Source organism: Globicephala melas, chromosome 13 (assembly GCF_963455315.2).
Source record: "Globicephala melas chromosome 13, mGloMel1.2, whole genome shotgun sequence".
Lineage (NCBI taxonomy): Eukaryota > Metazoa > Chordata > Mammalia > Artiodactyla > Delphinidae > Globicephala > Globicephala melas.
Window position 1 is genome coordinate 71,847,363 of NC_083326.1, and position 26,687 is coordinate 71,874,049.

The window sequence follows — 26,687 nt, forward strand, 5'->3', positions numbered from 1 at the left end:
GCGACATAATTTGCAGGGCCCAGTGGGAAATGAGAAGGCCTGGCCCTCATTAAAGAATTAAAGACAGTGACAGCAGAGCATCGACCAATCACAGGGCCCCTGTGAGTTCAGAGTCCTGTGCAGCTGCCCAGGAAGCCAGGCCCCAAGTGCTCAGGGGGTGGGCACAGTGGCCTGGAGAAGTTCACACGCCAGGACAGTGAGCCCCTACCTGGCACCCCTGAGCCTCAGTGATCTGAGTGCAATTTCTGTTCCAGGGGGCCCATGTTACCCCATCAGAGGGGAGAAGAGACCCTCCCCGCAAAATGCTGTGCTGAATTCCCTAGAACCATGAGCCTGGGAGCTTGGAGGGCAAATTGCAGCTCAATGCCAAAGCATCCTTTTATTAAATCTTTACATTTTCCTTTTTAAGTATGAAAGTAACATAATAATCCTGTTGCGGAGATTTTGGAATAGATAAAAGCAAAAAACGTCCACCTCGAATCCTCCCCATCTAACCCCATTGCTGTTGGCAGGTGGTGTATTTCCTTCCTAGCTTTTACAGATGGGCTTTCCATCAGGACTGCCAGGGGGTGAAACAGACGGGCTCCTCTTTGTCTCGGGCAACTGGCACATGGCAGGAGCACATGAATGGGAGAGGATGACGGAATGGATGGATGTTACAAAGGGGCCTGGTCTGGATGACCTTTCAGATTCTTCTGGTCTCTAAAAAGTCAGCATTCATTGATTCCTGCATAGTAAATGCCTGGGGTTGACCTAGGGCTCAGTCCAGTGTGCCAAGCCCAGTGTGCTGGGGCCCCAGAGGTGTCTGATTCATGTCCCTGTCCTGGGAGAACGTGGTTTAGGCGGTCATGGGTGTCCCCAAGCTTTCCCAGCCTTGGTGAATGAAACTTGGGCCCCATTTTCACAGCATATTTCGTTCATTTACTCTCATCTGATATTTACTGAGTGCTTACTACGCACTAAGCACATTAAGGGCTGTCTTCTTTGGAGAGAAGATGGTGGGGTAGAAAGTGTATGAGTTTGGAGTCAGGCACCCCAAGCTTCTGTCCCTTCCTGGCTGTGTGGCCCTTATCCAGGTGACCTAAGCTCTCTGAGCTTCCACCTCTTTGTAAAACAGTCACATCTACTGTGAGGATCAACTCAGCAACACACATGAAACACCTGCGAGCAGTAGATGCTCAGTGCAGTTTACTTCCTTTTCCCCTCCCTCCCCTCCATCCCTCCTGCCAGTACCAACAGTAAGAGCTGCCACTGACTTACTCAGCGAGTGGTGTGCCAGGCAGAAGAGGTCTGCATACATTACCAGCTAATTCTCAAATTATTGCCCCCTTGAGGTAGGTCGCATTGTCCTTCACCCGTTGCGACATCCTATTTCAAAACCAGAGGGAGCTCGGCACCTCCAACCGCTTGTGGGAGAATCTGTCTCTTAGGGTCAGATTCCCGTGCATCCTTTTCTGTGCTGCGGTTTCTGCTCACGCAAATGCTGACGCTCGGCTTGCTGAAACCATTTACAAAAAAAGGAATTTGGGGCTAAAACGGGACCCTTTGCAAGTATACTTCAGGGTGCATAAGCAGCTTCCCTTTAAAGGCAAAATACGATGAATCCGATTTGGGGGAGGGAAACACACCTTGTGCCGCCCGGATAGCCTTCGGAGCACGAAGTGGGTCAGATTTCCCAAGGGCTGGAGGCTTCATCTCTGACTCGGATGTTTCCTTGCTGGTACCTACAGGGAGATCAGAGGCAGCTTCAGCTCGCCGCTTCCTACTTCTGGGGTGGGGCGCAGCTCCCAGAGGGTTTCAGGTGGGGAAGGAGCAGTACCTCCTGGCTTCACCACTTTTTAGATGTAACCTTGGACAAATGACTTACACTCTGCAGGCCTGATTCTTCAACTGTAAACGGAGGGTAATGTCAACAGGGCCTTTGGAGGATTCAACGGGATTCTTTAAAGTGCTGGGTACGTGGAAGGCTCAGAAGTGTGGTTCTGCTCCCTCGTTGAGGGCGCAGGGGTGGGTGAGTGGTGTTTTCTGGGCAGAGCTCACTTTGTGCACTGCGGCTGGACATCTTTGGAAAGTGCTTTCCTACCATGAAGTGAATCCTTTTGAAATGCCACGTTGTCCTCCATGGTCTGCTTTCTGGAACCTCTTCCAAGCATCTTGCCAAGAGGGGCCTCCCCCACCCCCCCACCCCCAGCATGCAGCTCCTCCCCTGCACAACCACGCCCCCTGCCAGCGAGACCTGGGATCACATTCAACCTCAGGATTGCTACTAGGAGGACGAAATCAGGATCAAAGCAGTCAGTTACAGGAAGGTTCTCCGAGGACTTGAGTGAAAGAGTATCTGATGATCTGGGAACACCCACGTTCTGCAAGGGCGATGTGGGTGGGTGTTGTCTCCAGAACGATGTGTGGAATGTGATTGTAACTAGCAAAGGGAAAGCCTACTCAATTGCATCACGTTCTCATTTCAATGGTTTCTAAACGTGGCATCAGAATTCCCAGGGAATCCATGGGAATCATACAGAGCGCTGGGCCCCACCCTCAGCCTCTGTTTCACGTTTGCAGCCCGAAAAGAATTTGTTAGGTGTCTCCAGCCTTTCCTAGGATGAGCGTCCTGAACCATGACCCTCAGTGGTTCAGTTCCAAAAACCTCTTACAGAGAGGGCTGCATTACAGCTTGGTGGTACCAACGAGTACAGTCACGCCACTCACGTCTTGCTTTGATTTCCTACTGAATAAGCAATTCCTAACCATACTTTGGCTTCACGTGTAGATTTTCCTAGAAGGGCTCAATGTGGTCATCGGCAAATGAGAGTAATCTGGTCCACCTGACGGTTTTAATTCTTTTTGTAAAGTGAAAAACTTGCCTTCTGGTCCTGTGAGTCCAGGTGAGGGGCAGAGTAAGTCTAGGTGAACTAAACAAAGTCTTCTCTGGATCCACAGGCGCTGGAATTTCATGGTCACGTCAAGGCACTAGTGGCAGATGGTCAGTGCTCACCCACGTGACTCGCGCGTTGGAATGTAATGTGTGGCACCCAAAGGCGGTGAAGAGGGAATGTGAGTCCCATGCTCTTTGCCCTGCGGCACGGCTAGATGCACAGAACTCCAAGAAGGCAGGGTTTTCTGTTGGAAGCAGCCTGACTTGGCTTAGACACCAAGGGAGGAGAGCCACCAAAAGCTCTGACCTGCCGCAGACTGTGACCTGAGCACGAGATGAGCCTCTGCTGTGTCCAGCGACTGGGATTCCCTGGGGTTCCTGCCCTGGCCGCTAGCCACAGTGAGCTCCCACTGTCCCCTCTCCCGTGTGAGCAGCTAAGGTGGTTCTGTTGAGCACACCTCTAGCTTTAGAGCTTGTGCAGGGAGAGATGCCACCCCAAGTCCAAGTCCCACCCTGGGTGGTGGGGTGGAGGGACGGGACAGGTGTTTTTGGTATACGAGTGACCACCCACAACTGGGCCTGCTCTTCCTTACTGGCGAGATCAGGAGGAAAAAGGATGATTCCTGCAGGAGCTGACCTTCTTCCCCTGGTTCTTTCTTTGGTCTCACCTGTCCAGGTGTTTAGCATGGGGCCCAGCATCCGGCAGATGCTCAGTCAACACAGGCCATCACGATGACGAAGCTGCAACCGAGTCTCCTGGCAAGGGCGGAAGAGGCTGTTGCTTTTTGGCACAAGTTTGGAGGTCATCAGGCATTTATAAAGAAAAAGTTTATTTTCATCACAAGAAGCACACAGACTACATACTGTACACACCAACAGAAGTAAAAAAAAAAAAAGTGCATTCTGCATCTTCTACTGCAAATTCACAGTACAAAAGATACTGCCTTTTAAATATATAATATAAAAAAAAACAAGAAGAAAAACAATATAATAAAAAAAAATCATTGATATCATAACACAACACACTGGAACCCACTGGCGGCTTCTGAAAACCAAAGGGCAGCCCATCTTGTGGAGCTCCTGATGGCGGTCTGTACCTGCATTTTGTTGCAAAGAGCTCAGGACACCAGTAGAGAGGAAAACAGGGGGGCCTAGGTGGTAATAAAAACTCTACTGAACAGGAGTACAGTTGCGTGATGGGGGGAACAGGGGAGGGGCTGCGCTGCGGTCCAGGGGGAGCCTGGATCGCGCCACCCCCCCCGGCTGGCCAGCAAACCAATCCCGTTCCTTTCTCGCTTACTACGGACCGGGCCGTGGCTGAAACTGTGCCCGCCTTGCCAACAGAAACCGCCAGCGCCGTTTCTAGCAACGCTCCTGGCCTGGCTGCGGGCAGGTGCGAGAAGCCGCACAACAGACCAGCACAAGCACGGGGCAGGCAAGCTCCAGCCCTAAAAACGCCAACCACCACTGACGAGGCAAAGTATCCAATCACAGAAGGCGAGAGCTTAACGGTTGCCCATAAATACACAGTATTTGTAAACTATTATTAAGGCACTCGATTGTAAAACAATAATTACAGTGTCAGGAAGGAGGCAGGGAGGGAGCGGCCATCTCCGTGAGCAGCGCGGCCGACAGAAAGGACAGCAGAGGACCGGGGGTCTGGTTCTAAGACTCCTGCTAAGAGACCGACACAGGCCGGGGCTGCAGCACCCACTGCAAGACAAAGACGAGGTGGTCACATCCACACCCACCGAGGGCAGCACCGCACTGCGTCGCTCCAGACCGTTCAAGGTGACCCGCTTCATAGCTCGGGTGACACAGTGTGCGTGTACGTGAGGGAGGAGGGATGCACGTGATGCCCTGATTCAAGTGATAAGATAGACAGATTCAAATATATATATTTGTGCAGAGTGAACTCATACACATACGTATTCAACTGCAGAGCAGACAATAAAAAGACCAAGGAGCTGAGCATGGGGGTCCATAAGTACCTTCATTTGGCATGCCGCGTCGGGGAGACGCTGGGGGTGGGACAGCAGCCGGTGACCCTGCACCACGCTGTCCCGATGTCACAAATCTCCTGCCCGCCCGGCTCCCCTGCCGGAGGTGAAGGGGCGGCCGTCACTGTGCCGGCCGCGTGGGTGCGGGGAAGCCCTGCCGGGTGGCGAGCCACAGCAGGGTTCTGGGAGATGTGTTCTGGCGCCAAGCGTTTCCAGCCAACAGACAGCAAGTCGCTCTTCGGACACTTTGGGTGAGGTTACTCACATGCTCTCGACTACGTGACAGCATTTCCTCTCACTAGGGAGCAGGGGATCCATCAGCCTCCTGGGACGGCACCTGTGCACAGTGCCGACGTACAGGGTTGTCCTGACGATGTTCATTCTATGGCCTCTTTGGTTCCATCCCAGGCATCCTCTGGGCTTATCCAGGAGGGAGAAGGCTTTAGAAAGGGCTGGAATGCTTTTTAGCTGGAGAGGGTGGGATGGAGCGGAAGGGAGCTGGACAGAGTAACCTGCTCGCCTGATGGACCGGGTACCTCCACCCAGCAGACAGCTGTCTGGCAGCCGAGAGGTTGGCACTGGTGCCTGCACTGAGACCAAGGAGGCAGGTGAGACTGGGGGCAAGAACCTTGTTGTCAGGAAGTTCATGGAATGATGCACATTGCTCCAAGGCCCTGAAGTAGCTACAAGACAAAGACATGGAAATCGGCAAGGTCAGGTCCCGATCAAGGGCAGCACGGTTTCCCCTCTCTCTGTGACCACCTCTCCTCTTCGACACAACAAAACTTGATGAGAAGACCTCCCCGTATCGTTGCAAGAGGAAGACCTAGAGGAGTTCGCTCTAATTTTGGCATGCCACGTGAATGAGAGTGCAAGGGAGGGAAAGGTGAGGTGGAAGAGGAAATGCAGCTGAATTCACAGGGTACTGGGCTTATTTAGACAGCTTTTGTTCTCGCCGAGTTCGACAAAGGCATTCCACGAAGATGGCGGTCACCAAAATCAGTGACTTTCACAGCATAAACCACTGCAGCCTACATTCGGAATTTCCCCATCTGCTAAGCTTACGGGTGAAGCACTGGTCAAGGCGTGGCACAGCTTATGGTGTAAGCTTTCTTTTCAGAGACCGGTAGGAATCTGTCTTTGCCAAGGTGTCTCCAAGCCTGGGAGAATGCTCTTGTCTTGTTAGTATAACATTTAAAATAGCAATCTGCCATATGTTTGTGTGCCACTGATCTGGGTCTCAGAGAAAAACCTTCACCCTCTTCTCCAGGCTACAGTGTCATCCATCAAGAACGCTTCATTTTGCTCTGATGATGGGCACCTGGGCCCTGGTCTGTTTAGATACCGATAGACTAGCTCCTGACAGCGAATGGATAACTTTGCCAAAAGCCAGAGACCCACTAGTACTCGTAATCCTCCTCCCACCCTTTAACTGGATAAGAAAAATTATGGCTTTCAAAATTAAGGTCTTCAAAACTGTATCATACCCAGGCATGGTTAAAAAACCAACATAAGCCTGGCATCATCAAATTTAAAGAATTATTTTGACACAAAAGTTGATCCACCACATGAAATTTAATTTGGCAAAACACTGAACCTGATATTTATTTTTTGAGACTGTGCTCTTGTTGGCTGAGAGAGAGGAGGAAACCCAACTGGGTTTTCCGCAATAAGTGGATAATCACCTTTTAAGCTGATTTCAGTTGACAGTGGTGGGAAAACAAATTCCGATAGGATAAAATAACGTATACTTTAATAAAAAAAAATAAGGCCAGGGAGAAAAAGTTTCTGGAGAGAGGGTTTTTGCAAAAACTCTACCCGCTAGTTGAAATACGGACTAGCCTTCTTCCTGCAGACCCTGCCTGGGCTACTCTTGGGGGCCCGGTTCTGACCAGCGTAAGAGGGTGACTCATTTACCCACGTTTGGAATTTGGCTGGCCCTTGAAGGATTTCTAGTTTCACTGGCCAGGACTCGGCGAAAGTTTTCTATAAAGAGCCTGATCGCAAGGTAGCTAGCTTAGGCTTTGCAGGCTACATGGTCTCTGTCGCCTATTTGTTAATTTTTTGATAATCCCTTAAAACTATAAAAAACAATCTTAGCTCTTGGGGCCATACACCATGGTTTGCTGACCCCTGAATTAAACTTAACAGACCTCTTCTCTCTCTCCAAAATATTTTAACATCCTGCCTTGCTGGCCAACATCAGAGGAGTCCCTCCACTCAAGATCCTTGGAGGGACTACTCCCAGACACTCAGGACCACGCGCTGTCCTGCCCACTGGGAAGAGCCGCAGAGAAGCAGGAAGCAGCGTTCTCACCGCAGGAAGGGGCGACTGTAAACGTCTGCCAGGGCTTCCCCCAGTCCCACTTCTCAGAGAAGCTGCTGCTAAGTTGTTCCTTGAGAGTGACTGAGCGTTCCTCACTGCTGAAATCTCCTTTTCCTCCCCAAACGTGAGTACACGTGACCTAATGAACCTGAGTGCTGGGGCTCCTGACGGGGTGACCCACATCTCAGAATCCCCGGCCCCGCCAGACACTTGAGTCCCTACGAACCACAACACGACCGCACTGGGTTCCGCAGCAGATAAGACTCAATGATACTTTGTGGGTCCTTCTCCCCAGATGGGGGACAACTGAAGACTGACCTTTAGCAACAAACTGAGGACCCCACACACATTTCCCCCCACCTCACCCCAGGGCCGGCCAGACACACGTCACTCAGCTGTGACAACACGCCAGGACAGGCAAGTCAGCTGCTCAGAGGACCTCCACTCACCCTGGAGTTGGTCTGACAGCAGCATTAGCGCCTTCGTGTCACTTTAACTAGCAGTGTTTGGCGCAGGCACCTTAAAAGTCTTAATACTTTTCGGGGTCCTGACAACCGCACAACAGAAAGTTCTCTTTCGGAAAAATCTTTTCTGACACAGCATTTTTCCCTGGAATGAGCCTTGGTCATTATTGGAGTTTAAAAATAAAAAGCAGAGCAGGATCAGAGGTAGGACTTCTACTGCCATCCAGGAGTTTTCCCAGAAGGGCCTGAATGAGCTAGGACACGTGCCGTGGTGGCGATGCCAATGCCACAGCTATTCCTTTGCAGGTTGTGCCGGAGGATGTTTTGTTTTTTGGCTGTGTTGGGTCTTCATTGCTGTGCACGGGATTTCTCTAGTTGTGGCGAGCAGGGGCTGCTCTTCACTGCGGTGAGCGGGCTTCTTATTGTCGTGGCTTCTCTTGTTGCGGAGCGTGAGCTCTATGAGCGCAGGCTCGGTAGTTGTGGCGCACGGGCTTAGTTGCTCTGCGGCATGTGGGGTCTTCCCGGGCCAGGGCTCGAACCCGTGTCCCCTGCATCAGCAGGCGGATTCTTAACCATTGCATCACCAGGGAAGCCCCGTGCCAGAGGATTTTTGATGTGTGTGCATCGCTGTATAAATGCTCTTCTTAACACACGAGAAGCACCCGGAACACCTCATTTGGAGTCAGAGTCTACTGGTCAACAGCTGCTGGTTCCCCCAGGCCACAAAACCAATGCTCCCCTTTCTTCTTGTGCTGTATGTTAGGTATTGTTGTTTCTTCTTCTCCCCTTTGCCGCAAGAGGGGAGGAAAAGTAAGGATAACGCCAATTATTTAAAGGAAATCAAGACAGAAGGGGTGGACCAAAATCCACAGTGAAACTAAAGGAGGGATCACAGAAGTCCAAACGCAGCCAAAGGCGGGTCAGCTTTTGCTCATCCACGAAGGGCTTTTCAAGTTTTCCGGGGCAGATTTCCCTGATGGTTTAGAGGTTGCAGTTGGGTTCCTGGGGGCCACTGGGGGCTCATGCAAGAAGGAAGACTCGCTCAACCTGGCATCCTGGGAGTCAGCCACGGTGGACACGTCGGCCTCACTGGACAGGTCCTCCGTCGAGAGGTTGAGGCTCCCGAGCTTGGCGAGGGAGTGAGAGCGCTTGAGCGGGGACGAGACCGTGAGGCCCGCCAGCCGGAGCCGGGTCTCGATCTCCTGCGTGCGCTGCTTCACCAACCCGGGCTTCCCACGGACGCTGTGGATGCTGTCGCTGCTTGAGCTCCGGGTCAGGTTGGAGCTCATGGAGGATGAGGTCGGGGTGTAGCAGATGGTCTTCAGGAAGTCTTTTGAGAAGTGACTGGTGTGGTCTGGGCGGCAGAGGAAGAGCGGGGGGCTCTTCAGTGGGGCTCCTTCTGACGGAGGGGGGCCAGCCTCGGGCTTCTCGTCGCCCTGGGCTTGGCCAGGCAGAGCCGGGTCCTGGCTCTCCTCGGGGATGCTGGCCTCCAGCCTGCTGGCGGGGCCATCCTTGCAGGGGGCCGCCAGGTCGGCCGGCGTGCCCTTCAGCCTCTCCAGTTCTTTGGTGTGCTTGCGGACCAAGCCCGCCTTCTGCAGCTGGATGATGGATTCCTGGTGCTGCATCAGGTAGCTGTTGGCTGTCGGTTTCTCGGCTTCTTTACTGAACAGGAGCCGCAGGTCCTTGGCTGGCTTCGGATCTTTCTTGGGTGGCGAGTCGTCCTTCGCTACTTCCATGTTGGGAGCGTTCTTAACACAGTGAGAATTCTTCAAAAGGAGGGACTTTGGTAGGACTTTGTGAGTCTCTCTGGAAGGTTCCAAAAGGCTGGCTGGTAGCTCTGGGGCAGCCCCAGCCCCAGGGCTACTGATGTCTGGCCTCCTCGAGCCTGCTGGTGGTAGGCATGGGGGAGTTTCGGTTGGGCCAGAGGACAGTTTCTCTGAAGCTCGGGACCTGCTGGCCACATGGGCCATGGGGGAAGACGTGAGGTGGGGCAGGAAGGTGGGCTGGGTGCAGATGGCGGGAGCACCGGGGTTCTTGCATCGCTCCCCGAAGGCCTCGGGAATCCCGCTGGCTGCAGGGTACATGCAGTCGGCGCAGGATTTGTAGGAAGGCTTCACTTTGTTAAGGATCCCAAAGATCGCATCGTGCTGAAAAGGACAAGAACATCGTGAGGGCGTGACGCAAGCCTAAGCCCGAAAAGTACAAGAAGGGCAGGAGGCAGGGCTGGGGCAGGCACTGGGCTGGCAGTGCTCTCACTTCAGCTGGGGCTGGGATACGGCCCTCTCGGAACCCATATGACCGTGACTAATGCAGGTTAGGGATGAGTTAGAGACACTGAATCGAACTTCCCGGAAGCTACGAGCCCACAATCCTGGGCAAACCTTCGGCCACATGGCCAGGAGCAGGGCCTCCAAGGGCCTCCCTTCTCAACTCCGCCTCCGCCACTTGCACCAAATGACCCTTTCCAGCCTCTGGTGTTGCCTGGAAACCAGAGTGACTTCGCCTCACCCTCTCCCCTCACCAATCTGGCCCCGGAGTTAATAAACACAACTTGAACAAGTGAATGGATGCCTGTCTCTAGGTCCTATTCCCTAGATAATGTCACCCATCCACGCTCTAGCCAGAAAAGGAAGGCTGGGTCCTTCGTTTATCTTCTTATCCAGGCTTCTCTCGTGGTCCCCGTTCTACGACTCACAGCTACGTCATCTCGGACCAACCGAGGTACCACTGTCCCGGACAGAGAGGTTTTATATCATCTATCTTGATGGGCATTTGCTCTTTAAAGGGAAGGTGAGCGGTGAGGGAAATTCGAGAGTAATTATTATTCAGTTTGGAATCTGGGTCCTGATTTGGAGTACGGGAGATTGAACTTCCCAGTTTTGTTTGCATTATAACGTGATGATGGCGAACTCTCTGTACAAGGGGATGCCTCTATCTGCCTCCCCAGTGCTCTTACTAGATAATCACAGCTGGCCCAGGAGGTGGGTGGTCAGGCCATGGGAAATGAAGCTTCCTGCCCCCAGGCCAGGGCGAGCCAGCAGCAGAGCAGAGGGCAGAACCCAAGACCAGGCAACAGAGGACGTCCCTCCACGAAACCAGCCTCCACGCGTGGGCCACTTGGAGGAGGAAAAAAGCTGGAGGAATTCTTGATTTTCTGAGCAAGTGGCAGGTTGAGGCAAAAGCCCTGTTGCAAATAACCCACCAAGTATGAGAGCTACAAGGGACTGCTGGAGTTAATTAAGCATTAGAGTCTGAGTTGCAAGGCTAGATACTTGATGATGTCGGCTTTTTCAAGGTGGCAGCGGTCTTATTATGGTTATAGGTTATAAACGGAAGCGTTTGGGATGGAAACGACAGATCTGGGATTTGATTTGTTTCAGGAGAATCCAGGGTATGGGAACGCGGATGGGGGTGAGATGAAAGGAAGAAAAGCCACACACTGGTAAAGGCTGAAGCTGAGTGAGAAGTTATATGTTTTGTGGGGTTTTTTTGGCCATGGCTTGTGGCATGCGGGATCTTAATTCCCTGACCAGGGATCGAACCCGGGCCCCCTGCAGTGGAAGCGCGGAGTCCCAACCACCGGACCGCCAGGAAATTCCCATAAGTTATATGTTTTATGTTTTACATAAGAAAAAAGGAAAGACTTTGAAACTCTGCCTCGGACGTGAATGAGGCACCGGGGTGAAGAGGGCGTGGGGGATGGTCACCATTCCCCAGGGGTCCCGGGTCCTCCGTCATCTACCATCCCCGTCGGCCTGCAGAATCGCACGGAAAGCCACCCACTGAGCTGGCAGAGCCAGCTGTTGCGGGGCTGCCCCCGGGGCAGAAATGGCTTGCGTGCCGCCACCCCCTCGCGGCCCCAGGCCTACCTCGAAGTCGTCCGGGCAGCTCCTCTTGCTGTTGTTGTTATTTAGGTTTTCCCAATTCAGCAGGTTATCGAGCTCAGTAACAGGCTGCCCCCACTTCCCTGCTCCCGGGGCCTCCTCCCTTTCCATCTCCTCCACCTGCGGCGACGCGCCACCCCGGGCGTGGGGGCTCCCAAACTCTGGTTTCTTCTTCACTTCCTTCTCACAGAGTCCAGGACCTCCTGGGGCGTGTCCGGCCGGCTTGGATGCCTCTGCCGGCTGAGCGGCTTCTTCCAGCAGAGCATCCCTCTCCAGATCCTCCAGGTGGACCCAGCCGCCCGTCTCGTCTCTGGGGCAGTGCAACAGGGGGTCTGAGAGTCGCTGGAGACAGCAGGGGAGAGCGGGTCCCCCCGGGGTCCCGCTGCCCGGGAACCCAGGCTGGGCGGCGGCATCCAGGCAGGGCGGCTGGGCTTCCGGGCTGCCGTCCAGGGTCTCCGGCAGGAAGTCCCCAGGCCCCGCTGGGTCATCCACAGGCTGCTGGCGCCACAGCTTGTTGTGCCGTTGTTTGCTGGGGAAGGAAGGCAGAGGAAGGTCTAGCAGATGCCAGTGCCCAAGGGTCCTGGGAGGAAGGGGGTGGGGAGCAAGCAAGGAGCAGTCCAAGGCCCGGGTGGACACCAGGGGCTCACCTGGGTAAAGCCTCTCTCGGTTCATTTACCCCCAAGAAATTCGAGAATGACGGAAATAGCCTTAGGACCCTAAGTCATCATGGCTCCCGTACATATGGCATCCCGCACGTATGACCCACGTGGGATCACGTAAACAACTTTGTCATGTGATAAGGATATCGCAGACATGGGAAGGGGGTCTGGACCTGGAATCCTATCATGGTCCTAGTGTCCCAGCTCTCCTGGCGAACCTGGTCATGCCACGGATGTTCTGTCTCTGTTTCCCCATCTGTCAAATAAGAAACCCCATCCTCTCCTACCTACGTCATAGGGAAATAACGCGGATCAAAGTAGAGAGTGGATAAAGACTTATACACACTAATGTGACCATGTAAACACGTAATGCACCTGAATAAAGCTGGGGAGATGCCAGAAAATTGGAAATATTTGTGTAGGTCAGAGAGATTACAGGTCAGTTTTTAAAATAAGTCTTCTAATGCTGTGTTATTACTTTTATGACACATTTCTTTTTTTTTTTTTTTTTTGCGGTGTGTGGGCCTCTCACTGCTGTGGCCTCTCCCGTGTGGAGCACAGGCTCCGGACGCGCAGGCTCAGCGGCCATGGCTCACGGGCCTAGCCACTCCGCAGCATGTGGGATCTTCCCGGACCGGGACACAAACCCATGTCCCCTGCATCGGCAGGCGGACTCTCAACCCCTGCGCCACCAGGGAAGCCCCTATGACACATTTCTTAAACGTGAGGGTTAAAAAAAAAAAAGAAAGAGGCTCAGAGTGAAATCAGGTAAGTGAGTCGCCTCCGTTAACCTCAGAGGATCACCAACATCCAGCGTGGTGACGGTTAAGAGGAGAAAGAAGTAAACATAGAAGGACGTGCAAACTAAGGGTCTGCTGTTGCTCTTCAACGCGAGGGAGCAACACGGTCATTCACGGCCGTCTGCTCTGTGTGCACGTTCCGCGCAAGGCCAAGTGGGCCCGCAGACGGGGCTATAATTCAAGGTCAGTGCCGTGCTGCTGTGAACCTGGCCTGGCAACCCCTGGTTGGTCTGCAAACCCCTGATGGCAGCAAATGACTGAAGGGCTACCGGAGGCGAGAGCAGAATGTGCCCCTTCCTCCTCCCCCGCCGTCCCCCTCGGCCCTGCCTGAGCACCTGTCCAGCTGCTCTCTGGTTGACAGTGAAGGAGTCCAGAGATGTCCGGAGCTGTTCTCCAGACCCGCCAGTTGCTTCCCCAAACGTGGCCAAGAAGCTGGTGGACTTAGCCTGTGGCCTCCTCACAACACCGGGCAGAAACAACCCAGGGAGGCCTTGGACAGATTGAACAGGAAAGGAACAGGGGGAAAGTGAGTCCCTAAGTCCAGCAGCGATCCACCTGGGGTCACTGGGGGACCCCTCCATGGGGGTAGGATCACCTTGCACGGGAGCCCCAGAGGCTGACAGACCCGGGCGTGCCCCCCGATCCCTGGGCCGCCCACTGGCTGTGTGACATGGGACACCTTAACCTCCAGCGTCAGTTCCTTACTCCCCACAAATGGGGGATCCCCTGTCCTCTGCAGACCTTTTTCATGGTGGGGTGGGTGGGTGGAGGTGGTGGGTAGACAATTACAAAGCAGCTATGTCATCACTGACCGTGAGCCGGGTCTAGCGAAGCAGCTGCACGGTGCTCGTGGAAATTTTACAACAATCCTATCGGGGGATTAGTTCTTAACTCGGAAGAGGAGACTGAGGCGGGGGTGGGGGGGAAGATTGATGAGCTTCCCCTGAGCTACCAGCTCGTCAGCGGTGGGCCCAGGGCTGCCTCTGCAGTCCCTGGAGCTGCCCTGCGGTGAAGCCTGGCACGGGCTTGGCACAGAGCAGGTGCTCAGGAAACGGGGCAGCCCCGGGCCGAGACTCACACGGAGTCCTGCCTTGGATTAGAAGCCGTGCCCTGCTCCCTCCAACTGAAAAACAGCTTTACATGCCAACACAATAAGCACAGATCCCTCCTGGAAACCACTAATCAAACCCCAAACAATCGTTGTTTTTCTCAAACCAGCTCCCCCCAACCCCAAGAGGCAGGATTTTGGCTGTGGAAGCCACCGCTGGGCCAAACGGGAGCACGGCTGGGATGTGGCCGGCAGCCCCGGCCGGCTGGGCGGCAGGGCTTCTGGAGCTCGGCTCTGCCAATTCTTCTCTGCAGACAGGCACCCACCTGGCGTCCAAGATGCCTTCATACTCAGACAGCTGCCTCATAAAGCCCGCGTTGGGGCGTGTGATGCTGCGTTTTTGCTTCACGTAGTTGTAGGCTTTCTCCAGGGGCCAGCCAAATTCCTTCATCGCGTAGGCTATGACCGTGGAAGCAGAGCGACTGACGCCCATTTTGCAATGTACCAGGCACTTGGAGTGGTTCCTCCTGCAGCCGCGGGGGAGGGGGGAGAAGACAAAAGTTGATACAACTGCATTCTCTCAGGCCTGGCACAAGGGATCTTTTTTTTTTAAACCCTGAAGTTATCTCATTGCCCAAACCCTCTGAGGTCCCGATGTTTAGGCAGCAGACGTCCACACACCCTCAGTAGGAAATAACTTCACTTCAAAATCAATTAGCATACAATGGGAAATCAAGATCAATCTGGCCTGGCCTGGCCAAGTTTTGCAGGGAGAAAGCTCCCCATTCGGGCGCCTTCCCAGGTGGCTGGGATCGGCCGGGAGACCAGAGCCCCTCAGGCATGAAGCAACTGGGCAGCGAAAGGGGTATTTGCACAAGCTACTCACTCAGCTGCTAGAGCAGATGGAGACAGGGAGCAGGTTACTGTAGAGAAACAGGGTCCACGAACTGAAAGCCACCGGGCCCCTGGCAGAGAGAGTGCCTCGGCAGACAGGAGAGTCAAGGAGCCAGCGTGAGTCCGCAGCACTTGACTTGGCCACCAGAGAAAGAAGCCAAAGGAAACAGATGGGCCAATAGGCCTTTTGTAGGGAGACGGTACCAGCCCAGGCGAGGCTGATTTAAAAGACATGGCAAGGCCAGGAACACTGTTGCTCTAGCTGTCGCCTGCTCACAAAGGTGAGGGGCACCAGGCTAGGGAGGGCTGCACCCGTGAAAGTTTATTTGTAGAGGAGGTAGGCCGGCCAGCCTGCCTGTTTACATTAGAAGCAGCACACCTGCTCGGTGGGAGCAGGCTCATTTCCTATACCCCAAGCTTAAAGTTCATCCTCAAACCTCAGGGGTTTTTTTGGACTGCCAAAGTCTATCCCCCAGGAACCCAGGGGAACTAAGATTTGGTCCTACATCATGGAGCTTTGACCTGGGTGCAAAGCAGAAGAGGAAGTGTCTCTTGAGAGCATCTCAAAGAGTTGTCTCTTTCTGGTCCTGACTTCAGTGAGACACAGCTGTTCCACAGGAGAATAAGGTGAGGACAAAAGACACGTGACAGCAGTGACAGGCTCGGGGCAGTGGGGACCTCTGATGGTCCATCCCATTCTACGTGAACAGGAGTCACACTAACTCAGGTGGAGGTGGGCCACAGCTCAGGGCATCTGCCCGAGTAGATTTCTGAGTAGATTTCTCCAGGGAAGCAGCCCCAAAGGTGCTCTGAGTCATGTACGATCCGCCCGCCCTCCTCTCTCCTCTGGCTCTGTGACTCCCCATGCACAGAGCTCCCAAGAGTGTCCGCTTGGTACGGGGGCCTTGCCTGCAGCCAGGGCTAATGACGAAACGGGGGTCAAATGTCACGGCAGGCGAAAGAGAACGAGCTCATCTGGGGACCCCTGGAGAAGATCAGTGACTTGGCCCTTTCGATGCTTGGGGTCCAGCACTCTAAAACCAGAGGCCCATCAGACGTCACAGGCCCCTCAAGCCAGGAGGCAGCTGTGTCTGGGGTCACCATTAATGTCTGCCCACCCTGCGGCTGCCGGTCAGCTTCTTCCCCAGCCTGGTTTCTCTGACTTCTCCGCCCACTTACTTTGCTTTGTTTATAAAATGGTACGCCTCGTTCCAGTGGGCGAGGAGGTCTGTGGTCTCTTCATCATAGACTCGGATGTTATGATACGCAAATAAGCCAGGGAAAAAATTATCTATTTCTCTAGTGACGTTTAAAATGTAGTCAACACTGCAATGAGAAAAAAAAAAAAAGAACAAATTGGAGAATCAGAACGTGGATCGACAAAAACCAAAGTAACGACAAACTGAGCAGAGAAAAAATTAAATACACATTTATAAAGGGTCTGTGTTTGTATGGCAGGACTTCATAGTGGTGGTCTTTGGGGGTTTTTTGGTATCTTCTAAATACCCTCTACATGATGAGAATACATTATATTTATGATAAAAAACAAATTTCTGCCTAAAAAACTTATAAAAAGAAAGCTCCACCCAAAGCATTGCTGAGTAATGTTGATTCTGGAAAGTAATCACACGTATCACCTAAATACATTTCTTAACTCCTTTGAAGTTTCAAAATTCGTAACTATTACGAGTATACAGAGGCTTTGAAAAAAATAAAATAAAACCAGGGCTTCCCCGGTGGCGCAGTGGTTGAGAGTCCGCCTGCCGATGCAGGGAACACGGGTTCGTGCCCCAGTCCGGGAAGATCCCACATGCCGCGGAGCGGCTGGGCCCGTGAGCCATGGCCGCCGAGCCTGCGCATCCGGAGCCTGTGCTCCGCAATGGGAGAGGCCACAACAGCGTGAGGCCCGGGAGAGGCCACAACAGCGTGAGGCCCGGGAGAGGCCACAACAGTGAGAGGCCCGCGTACAGCAAAAGAAAAATAAATAAATAAATAAAACCAATGTCTCCACTTTTAAGTAGTTAAAAAGCTGAATGTATCCATCCATTTTTTATGTCCTTGGGAACTGCCTTAACTCCTTTTTGAAACAAGGCAGGCTGTAAATAAATAAATAGTTGGGAGGGTCTGCTAACCCAGCTAACTCAGGTTCTATAGTTCTCTAACCTTAATACTTACATTCCTGGAAGACCAACATAATTTCAGGAGTTTGAAAACACCTCAAATAGATTTCATAAGAGCAATACTTATAAATGCTTTGGAAAAAAAAGAAAAACCTTTAAAATCATTTATTTATTCCCAGCAAGATAAAGCATGGACAGCATCACCCTATACTTTAAGATCACTTTCTCTTGAAAGAACACATCTTAACCAGTAGTTCTAAAGATATATTTTAAGATTTTGTTTAGTCTTGACTTTTAAATGCAGTAATTCAAGAATGCCATCATGTCAGACCCACAGGATGGTGATTTTGTGGCTGTGTTGTTTTTTTAAAAAATGTCCAGACATCTGTTCTTGAAGGTCTAGGTTTAAGCATTTTTTATCCCTGCTGCCGAGTCTTTCTCAGATTGAGACAGGCATGTGTTTCTGGCCAACGCTGAGCATTTAGCTGCAAGATTCCCACCAGGCTCAAAAGTACAACCACAGAGAGAACCAGGAGTGGTCCGGGGAGCAGGGTTGCTGACTGGCCCACCGGTAAGTGTGTCCACACTGGTGCTCTCAGCATCTCTGCGGGGCAGGGGGGAGGGGGGGCTCGTGGCCGCATCAGCACCCAGGCTGTCCTATACTATTTGAGGGTGATTTAGAATCATTCTCCCTGACACACACATTTCTAAACCCCAGTAAAATCTAAAACCCATGAATTATTCAGGAGGTGGCATTCTGAAGCACATCTGTTTAGCTATGCAAATCGGGATGGCAGCTGCTTTGGAGACTGGGGTGGGCAATTCCAGGCAGGCAGGCAGGCAGCGCCAGGGCTCGGCTTCGAATGGACGGCTGAGCTGAGTGTTTCTAAGCTGCCTGGAAGGATGAGGGAAGACAAGGGGAGCAGACTCACCCTGAGCCCTGCAGTTCCTCCAGATTGGATGCATTCCATTCAGAGCCCTGGGGGACAGATCACACAAACCCCCGTGAGTGTCACACGTCAGCCTCAGAGCTGCTTACGGGATGCACGGTGTGCGCTAGCCCTGACGGTGATGGCTATCTCATGGGCCCCCGAACTCAGAGGCCGATAAGAGAGCTGATACAAAGAGGCCGAGATCAGAGCAGGTTCCCCAGGAGTTCGTGGCACTGTCAGGGAAAGGGGCTGGTCGAGGAAACCCTGCCCCCTCTCATCACTCCCTTTCCTAAGACTCCAGCAGGGTCCTGTCACCAGAGGCAGTGACCTCCGACCTCCCACGCGGGAGAGGGCGCTTTCACATACCACTGATTAGAGCAGGAATTGTTTTACCTTTTCTGGGAAGTATCTGGCAATATTAAAAAAGTTCCCACCCTCTGACCTAGAAATTCCACTTACACAAAGCTACCCCGAGGAAACACCCAGAATTCACAGAGGTATATGTACAAGGATATTTACGGTTATTTATAACAAAACAGCAGAAACCACCCAAAGGTCCGACAAGAAGAGATCATATGATGGAGCCGTTAAAATAAATCATACTTTTGGAGGATATTTAATGACACAGGGAAATACCACGTAACGAAAAAAAATTTTTTAAAGCAGGATACAAAACTATATAATCAAACAGTACAGTTCTTTCCTTTTCTTTCTCTTTCTTTTTTAAGAAGCTATAAATGCATTTAAAAAAAAAAACCCACTAGATAGAAAAACAAACATACCAAAGTGTTACCAGTGACTGCCTCTGGATTTGTGAAATGGAGAATGCTTTTAAACTTTCTTCCTTCAACTTATATTTCCTAACTTTCTGTAACATGTTTTAACTTCATACTTTAAAAATGGTATTTAAAAAAAAACCAAAACCCCCCATTTCTGAGCAGGCAAAGAACACAGAAGGGAAAAACCAAGAAAAAAACATCACTTTGCTCTTAGGAAATGCAATCGACACAGAGTCACAAACAGCAAAAGCACCCTCTTGGTCTCCCTATAAGCCTCCTTTCCCGACAGGGTGGACCGCTCCAGATGCAGGGGCTGCAGGGGCCCCGATGGAGCTGGCAGCATGTGGGCACTAGCTGGATTTTCATATTGGAGGGAGAGGCTCAAACATAAAAATTCCTTTAGTATCTCTCATGGAAAAAGTGACATAAAGCACCAAACCACACTGAAAAAATAACAAAAGCTCTGCTAAGCCTGTGAGCATCCTCTTGCCGTGATCACCACCTAGTGGAGAGACGGGCCGAGGCGCCTTCAGTTCTGTGTCCACCAGGGAAAACAATCAACTTCCCAGAGAGGATTTAGAGCCGGGGCTGCTTTCAAGATTCAGGCTTCAAATCCACACATCTATATACACATTTAAGTATATATACATTGAACATTTATAGATCTATGTATATAGATCAATATATATATAAATGCATTAAATATATATTTAATACGTTAAATATGTACCACGACATACACATTTGGGGAACTACTGATTACTTCCTACAGGCAGAAAACACAGTCGTTCATGCCTTTGGCAGCAAATACACGTCCTCGACTTTCCAAGGATGTGATTCCTGCTCGAACGATGGGTACCATTTTTGAGTGCCTATGGAGACCGCACTCAGTGCTTTAAATATGTACTAACTTAATCCTCATATTCATCCCCTGAGGTACAGGATGAAGGAAAGGAGAGGCCAAGAGACTTGCCCCCGGGCACCTGGCTGGTCAGGCTGGGGAGTGGGAACCTGCTGGGTGGGTCCGGTTTCCATCGCACCGTGCTGCCTCACTAACTAGTAGCGTGCCTTCCTCTATAACCCCCTGACTTTGAAAACTTGCCAGCTGCCTTCTATGGAGACTTACGGCTTTAAGAAAATCTGACTGAGGGACGGAGTGAAGAGAGGGATGTGCAGGCCCCGCCAGCCGTGTCAGCAGGGCCTGCTGCCTCCACGGGCCCTGGGAGCAGGGCAGGGGGCAGCTTGGGGACAAGCGGGGGTGTGGGGGAGGGATGCTGCGTTTCAGGCGTTTGGTCTGTCTCCTCTGCTGTTTCTCATGTCTCGGGACGAGGAGGCGTAATTCTGGGGTTAGGTGCGGGTGTTCCCTTTAGTAACTGGGGTTTTTTTAGTTCGCAGACCATCTGGAGGGGGTTTCTGTTAGTGACCGATGAAGGTGGAGGGTGGTGTGCATCTGAAAACGGTTGCCAGCCAGAGAGCTTTCAAACAACTCCCCGCAGCTCAGCTGGGAGCTGCGGTGCAAACATCTGGCTCTCGAGCAAACCCGTAGGCTGCAGGCCAGAGAAAAGGGGTCAAGAGGGGAGTTCCCGTAAAAGTCAGGACGGAGGCTCCAGGAACTCAAGTTTCTCCCCCTCTATGACTTGCTGCAAACTCCAAACAAATCAAGGTCTGATTTACGTTTCCCAAACCAGACCCTGCCGTGCGGTGTGCCTCTTACGAGATAAAGGTGGTCGAAGATGAGGGAGGGCTTGTCCATCTGTCCCAAGATAAGGAGCATCTCGTTGTCTATGAATTCCTTGAATTCTTTCAAGTTACAGTTCATCTGTTTCTCTAATTCATTACGGATCTGCGGAGTGGAAAATATTAGGAAAGGGGGTTTGTTTAAAAAAAACAAAAACAAAAAACAGTTTCTCCAAAGAAGTAATAAAGTCACAACATGAACTATGACTGTTTTCAAAAGTGTTTTTTGGGCTTTTTTCAGAGTAAGCACATGTGCACTTAAACACGCTGCACACACGCGTGGGTGGTGGGAATGCAGGCTACTCGGCCTCAATGTGAACCTGACTATGGGACGTTTATTATTTGAAAGAAGGAATTTGATTCCCTTGGGATCTTTTCTACTGAGTTGAAAAAACTTACGCTTTTCCAGTTATCAAATCTATCACCGTGAAAACGTAAAATCCATTTCACCTTGCTTTGGAAGGTATCACGATAGGGTTTATTATGTATTAATTCACAAAAAGATTGTACATGACTTTTGTAAATGGCAATTTCAACCTCTTAGATCTACTTAGTTTAAGCTGTGACTACAATTCATTGCATTCCTTGGACAAAGGGCAACAGAAAAAAGAAAAAAGTAATCGAGAAAAACATTAAAAGGCAGTTTCATCTTGCTTTGGAAGGTATCGCAATAGGATTTTTTTACATGCACTAATTAATAAAGAGATTGTATATGGCTTTTTAAAAAGGCAACTTCAACCTCTTAGATCTACCCGACCTAGGCTGTGCTAGGGCAACAGGACACAGGGATGCCCATGACCTCCGGCCCACCCAGCAGGGAAGCGCTCTTACTTCCTTGGACGTCACGTTCTCCAGGTCCTGACTCATCATGATGCTCCGGAGTTTGGCTTTGATGAGACGCTCCGTCCTCTCCCCTTCAGTTGGCCTGGAGAGAAATCACATTCAGGAAAGCGCAGAGCCATGGGAAGCCACATGAAGCCACGGGAAGCCTGCGGTCGGCGTTCACAGAAACCCCAGCTGCTCCCGGGCTACACGGAACACGGCTTGGGCACGTTCTCAGCAAGAAGGGGAGAGGGACAGGGAAGTCGCCCAGGGGCCACCAGAGAGGACGGCAGACCAAGGGGGCAAACAGTGGTTGGGAAGCGGACTCGTCCTGCGGGTCTGGAGAGCCTCAGCCTCTCAGGGCCGGATGCTGGAACTGCCATGCGACATCCCCATGGCCCAGACCCCCTAGACTCTGCTGAGGACATCACTGTGTCTTCAGGTAGCCCATGGCCCCAGCTGCATCCGGCTCCTGTTACCTCCTTACACGCTTACACGGAACCAAAATCTATGTGTTTCCCTGCAACTTCTACGCATCAGCCTGGTTCTAACCCTGGGGCCACACGGACCGCGACAATCCTTCTTGTACGTCACGCCCCTTCATATGTTCAAAGGCATGTATCCTATCCAATGCTCTCGTAGTTTCCTTGAGGCCTCATACTACGTGGCTCCCGGTCCTCCCCACATTCAGGGGGTCCCCCTCGGTCCACAGCCTTCCTACGTGTGGTGTCCCCAAGGAACATGATGCTCTGGGGAGGAGGGTCCCAACCAGGAGAGAAGGAGAGAGCGGCTCCCTCCTTCTGGAACTAGAGTTAATGGAGCGTGGCCTCGGGCCACGTGGGGCAGCGCTGCCGCCTCAGAGCCGGCCGCCCTCGGCCTGGCTTCGTGCAGTTGTGTTTTGGGACCCAAGGAACCGGATATCACATTCATCACACTCTTATAAGCAGAGTAAGAGGCTTTGGAAATCAAGACTTTGGACCTGAGGAGGAGGGACCAGGGCACCGGTACAGGGAAGCTGATGAACGTTACGGAGCTGCTCCCCAGAAATGCATTCACACCCGAATTTGTCTATCATTTTAAAAGGCGGTGGGGGGGGGCGGTGGTCAGACCCTTCCCCAGCCAAAGACACCCACGGGCTGCAGGTCAGGAACCCCTGCGTGGGATGCTGGTTCTGGAAGACAATGGGGCTGTGACACCGTGCAGACTCGGGGTCAGGGGGCAGGCTCGGGGTTGGGGACCGGGACGGGGACGGAGGCTCCGCACTCGCACTCACTTGTCCGCGAACAGGGCGGGGGAGTCGGGCCTCGTGGACTCCAGGTCCTGCATGGCGTTCCACTCGTTGATGCAGCTCTGCTCGGAGCCAATGCAGCTCTCGTAGTAGGAGGCCCAGAGCAGCGCCACGCCCCCGGGGAAGTAGTTGTGCCTGCGTGCCACCTCGCAGGCCTTGTGGAGGACCTGCAGGGCAGACCTGGGGTGAGGAGGGGAAGAGGGTCAGGCCCGGGAGGCACGAGGGGAGCTGGGCTGGAGTCGCTCTTACATCTGAGGTTATGAGGGGGACACGTGGCCGCCAGGTACCACCGCGGGTCTCTGGGACACAGGCACCGACCCCAAGAGCAGAGACGGCGCCTGTCACCATCCCCAACGAGGAAAGGACAAAACTTTCTAACTCTCCCAATCGGGCAGGCTCCCAGGTCACTTTACATCCGCCAATGAACTCCCAGGAACTGAGATTCACTTCTGAGGCTGTGGTTACCTTGAATGTGGGACCCGCAATGCAGCCGAGCAGCTAGAAGGAAAGCATCCTCAACATGCAGCAGAGATGTGTGACTGCGTTCCCAGTCACTTAATTTCTAGCTCCCTCCCATCAATGTTATAACAGCTTAGATGCTTAGATTGCGTAAGGAAATGAGACACTCACAAGAACTAACTGCAGAAGAAGTTCTGGGAGGCAGAGTCGGGCAGGAGAAACAGCACTGAAAACGTATACGTTGGTAACAACTAATTTACTTATCCTTTGTTTACTTCTTTTTACAAAAATATGGGCTGAGTATTTCTCATTGAATGGGGTGAATCAGGTATCAGTGAAGGGTGGATGAGCGAGGCCTTGGATGGAAAAGTTATCAGAGAACCAATGGCTCAACCACGGCGTAAAAACCACTGCAACCCACTTCCCTTTCCCCAGTGGTCCACATCTGTCCTAGCTCTAGACTGGGGGAGGGAAGAAACTTGAGCTGAATATTTACGAAATTTTATTCTCGTTCTGAAGTTTTGGAAAAACCCATGGGCCTGTTTTTTGACTCGCTCGTAGAGAAAGAGATAACAAATTATCCAGGGCCATAAAGGAACATCTGGGACGTCTAGAGAACGATGAGTTCGTGATTTCCCCCCAAATGATCCTGAACTGACTGCAGGAACAGAAGACGTAAAAACGAAGCAACGATGTTAGCACGTGGCCCATGGGAGGATCCTGCATCACTCTCACTGTTCTGGAGAAAAGAGTAATTATTTTGAAACACAGGGCAGAATTCTTCTCATCAGAGGCCACTGGCTTTCTCCTGAGTCTTTTCCAGATTATCTGAGGGAGACTGCTGTGTGGAGTCCGCTGTATGAGTGGTCTGTGCGGCCCTCCAAGGATGAGGAGGCTCTAGAGTGTGTATCGGGTTCAGAGAAGGTCTGGAAGTTGAACGCAGTCTTCACCCACAGCTACCTCACCCCCCATGCAGGTGTCCAGGGAGGCCCTACCCTGCCCTGGCCCCTGCACCCTGCAGTAGGTATCCCACAGCCCGGCACCCACCCCTCAGTATAACATAGGACTCTGCTCTGGGTTTATGGCCACCTCCCTCACCAGACTTTAAACTCCAGGAGGACAGGAATTATGTCCGTTTTATGCCTCCGCAGATGCTCAATGCCTAGCAGAGCACTGCTGTTGCCCTCATGGAGCAAACTGATCACCCTCGGTGCGCCAGGGACAAGGGACCAGTGAATTTATGCTAAAATGACATTTTGTCAGCAGGGACGGCAGAAACATAAAAACAAGGTACCTCCAACAACAAAAAGACCAAACAACCCAATTAAGAGCTGGCCAAAGGACTTGCATAGACATTTCTTCAAAGAAGATATACAAAATGGCCAATCAGCACATGAAAAGATGCTCAAGGCTAATGAATTAGGGAAATGAAAACCAAAACCGTGAGATACCACTTCATACCCATAAGGATGGCTATTATGAAAAAAAAAAAGCAAAGAGTAACAAGTGTTGACTAGAATGTGGAGAAACTGGAACCCCTGTGCGTTGCTGGTGCAGCTGCTACAGAAAACAGTCTGGTGGTCCCTCAAAAGGTTAGACACAAAATTACCACATGATCTAGAAATTCCAAAAGATCTGAAAGCAGGGACTCAATCAGATACTCTGTCCACCAATGTTCACAGCAGCTCTATTCACAGTCGCCAAAAGGTAGAAATAACCCAAATGTCCATCAGGAGATGAATGGATGAAAGCAGTACATCCACACAATAAACGTATTGTTCAGCCTTAAGAAGGAATGAAGTATTAAACACGGATGAACCCTGAAAGCATTATGCTGAGTGACAGAGGCCAGATACCAAAGGGCCAATACTGTACGATTCCACTTATATGAGGGACCTAGAATAGGCAAAGTCCTAGGGAGAGAGTAGAAAAGAGGTTACCAGGGGCTGGGGGAGGGGGCAATAGGGAATTGCTGTTTAATAAGTACAGAGTTTCTGTTTGGAATGATGAAAAAGTTCTGGAAATGGATAGTGGTGATGGTGTACAATACTGTGAATGTACTTAATATCACTGAATTGTGTCCTTAAAATGGTAAATTTTGTTATTTATAATATATAATAATTTATAAATTTATAATATATAAATAATTTATATATATAATATAATAATATACATATTTTTTGCCACACACACACAAAATAAACATACCTAAATGTGCTTCTAAGTAGGTGGGGTTTTTTTATTTGTGCTGTCAGCTAGGGAAGTATTTCTAAGGAGTTAAAAGTCCCTAAAACCACACTTACCACATGGCCTGGACAGACACGGGCTTGAAGATGTGCATCCTTCCTGCCGTGCTGACGCTGAATCCACTGAGAATGAAAAACAAAGGACAGTGTGGTGAGAAGTCAGACCCTCCGACCACATCCCTGCCAGACGGCGGGGGGAACAGCCCGTCGTGGACACCCTGAGGACAAGTGTGTCTCACGCTGTGTGATGAGGGACCACAGGCCACAGAGACAAGGGCAAATGCCAAAAGCCAAAAGCCAAAAAAAAAAAAAGATAGGTTCTTAAATCCGGAAGACTGGCTTTTAACCCAGCAATACAAAGTCAGCCCAAAACTAAAAGCCCAGCAAAGGGTGTGAGGCAGCAGCGGCACTGGACACCATCTTGCTTCACCTGCCTGCACTGTCCCATCCCACCCCCTACCTCCTGTCCCCCACACTCCACCTGTGTCTTTCATACTTGCATAAGAAATACATTAGTGGAAGACAGAAGTTTAAAAAGGAAAAATGTAAACCATAAGCCCATGTCGTCAATAAATCTAATTTTTATCTTTCCCTCTCAGTTCTATCTACAAGGCAACGTAACTTCTACTGTTGGAACTCAAGTAGAGATAATTTCCTCTCCTGCTTCTTCCTACTCGTGACAGTACCTGAGTATTTCCCCCCAGAATCCGGACGGCCCCCTGGCCCTGGTCTACCTGCCCAGGCCCACCTGGATGATTCCTCCTCTGCAGCCCCCCAAATGGCATCTCAAACACTGTTGCACCTGCTGGTTGTGTGTCTTCCCTGCAGCCCTCAAAGACTTGGCGCTCCTGCTGCATCATACTCATCTGCGAACTTGCAGGGACCAGCCCATGGAGGGCACACAGCGAGTGTTCATTTAACAAATCAAGGCAAATGGATGAATGTCTGTTCACTGCTGTTCTTGAACTTCATACAGCAGCAGATATCCCGTAAATGTTTCTGTTGGTACTTCGTGACCCAACTCCCTTATATCATGTCCCGAATGTACTCTGCCTTGTGTGGCTCATGGGAGGGCAATGTTATTTCTCCTGATGTGGTAAAAATGTCACACGTGTGACTCTGCTGTTAATGATTATCCAACAATGCCCAAACTGACGCATGTTTCGAAGTCTACAGTGAAAGAAGCCTTCTGAGAGATCTCCTTACCCGTCTCCGTCAAGGTGGATTTTTGTGTCGCTCCACAGTCGGAGAACCATCCCAATGGTACAGCTTTTACTACGTGGGAGGGAAGAGAAGACGCCTAGAGTTAGGGTCCACCCGCCTGCACGTGGTCTTCCCTCGCTGTGTCTCCACC

General features: G+C 51.5%; 1 protein-coding gene across 6 annotated transcripts in view; it reads right to left on the minus strand.

Moving 5' to 3' along the window:
• Positions 1-209: 209 nt before the first annotated feature.
• The window catches only part of SSH1 (slingshot protein phosphatase 1), a 102,045-nt gene continuing 75,567 nt past the window's right edge, over positions 210-26,687 (minus strand). For 2 of the 6 annotated variants that reach the window (XM_060310175.2, XM_060310176.2), the window contains exons 6-15: positions 26,540-26,608; positions 25,391-25,456; positions 22,614-22,808; positions 21,350-21,443; positions 20,496-20,624; positions 18,003-18,049; positions 16,130-16,276; positions 14,383-14,583; positions 11,535-12,078; positions 3,551-9,812 (exon numbers count right to left, since the gene is read on the minus strand). In XM_060310175.2, coding sequence (XP_060166158.1) covers positions 8,586-9,812; positions 11,535-12,078; positions 14,383-14,583; positions 16,130-16,276; positions 18,003-18,049; positions 20,496-20,624; positions 21,350-21,443; positions 22,614-22,808; positions 25,391-25,456; positions 26,540-26,608 — 2,719 coding nt within the window. In that variant the 3' untranslated portion in view covers positions 3,551-8,585. Of the gene's footprint in view, positions 1,725-3,259; positions 9,813-11,534; positions 12,079-14,382; positions 14,584-16,129; positions 16,277-18,002; positions 18,050-20,495; positions 20,625-21,349; positions 21,444-22,613; positions 22,809-25,390; positions 25,457-26,539; positions 26,609-26,687 lie in introns of those variants that run through there. The other 4 variants (XR_009566347.1, XR_009566346.1, XM_030860638.3 and 1 more) reach the window with 4 other exon arrangements.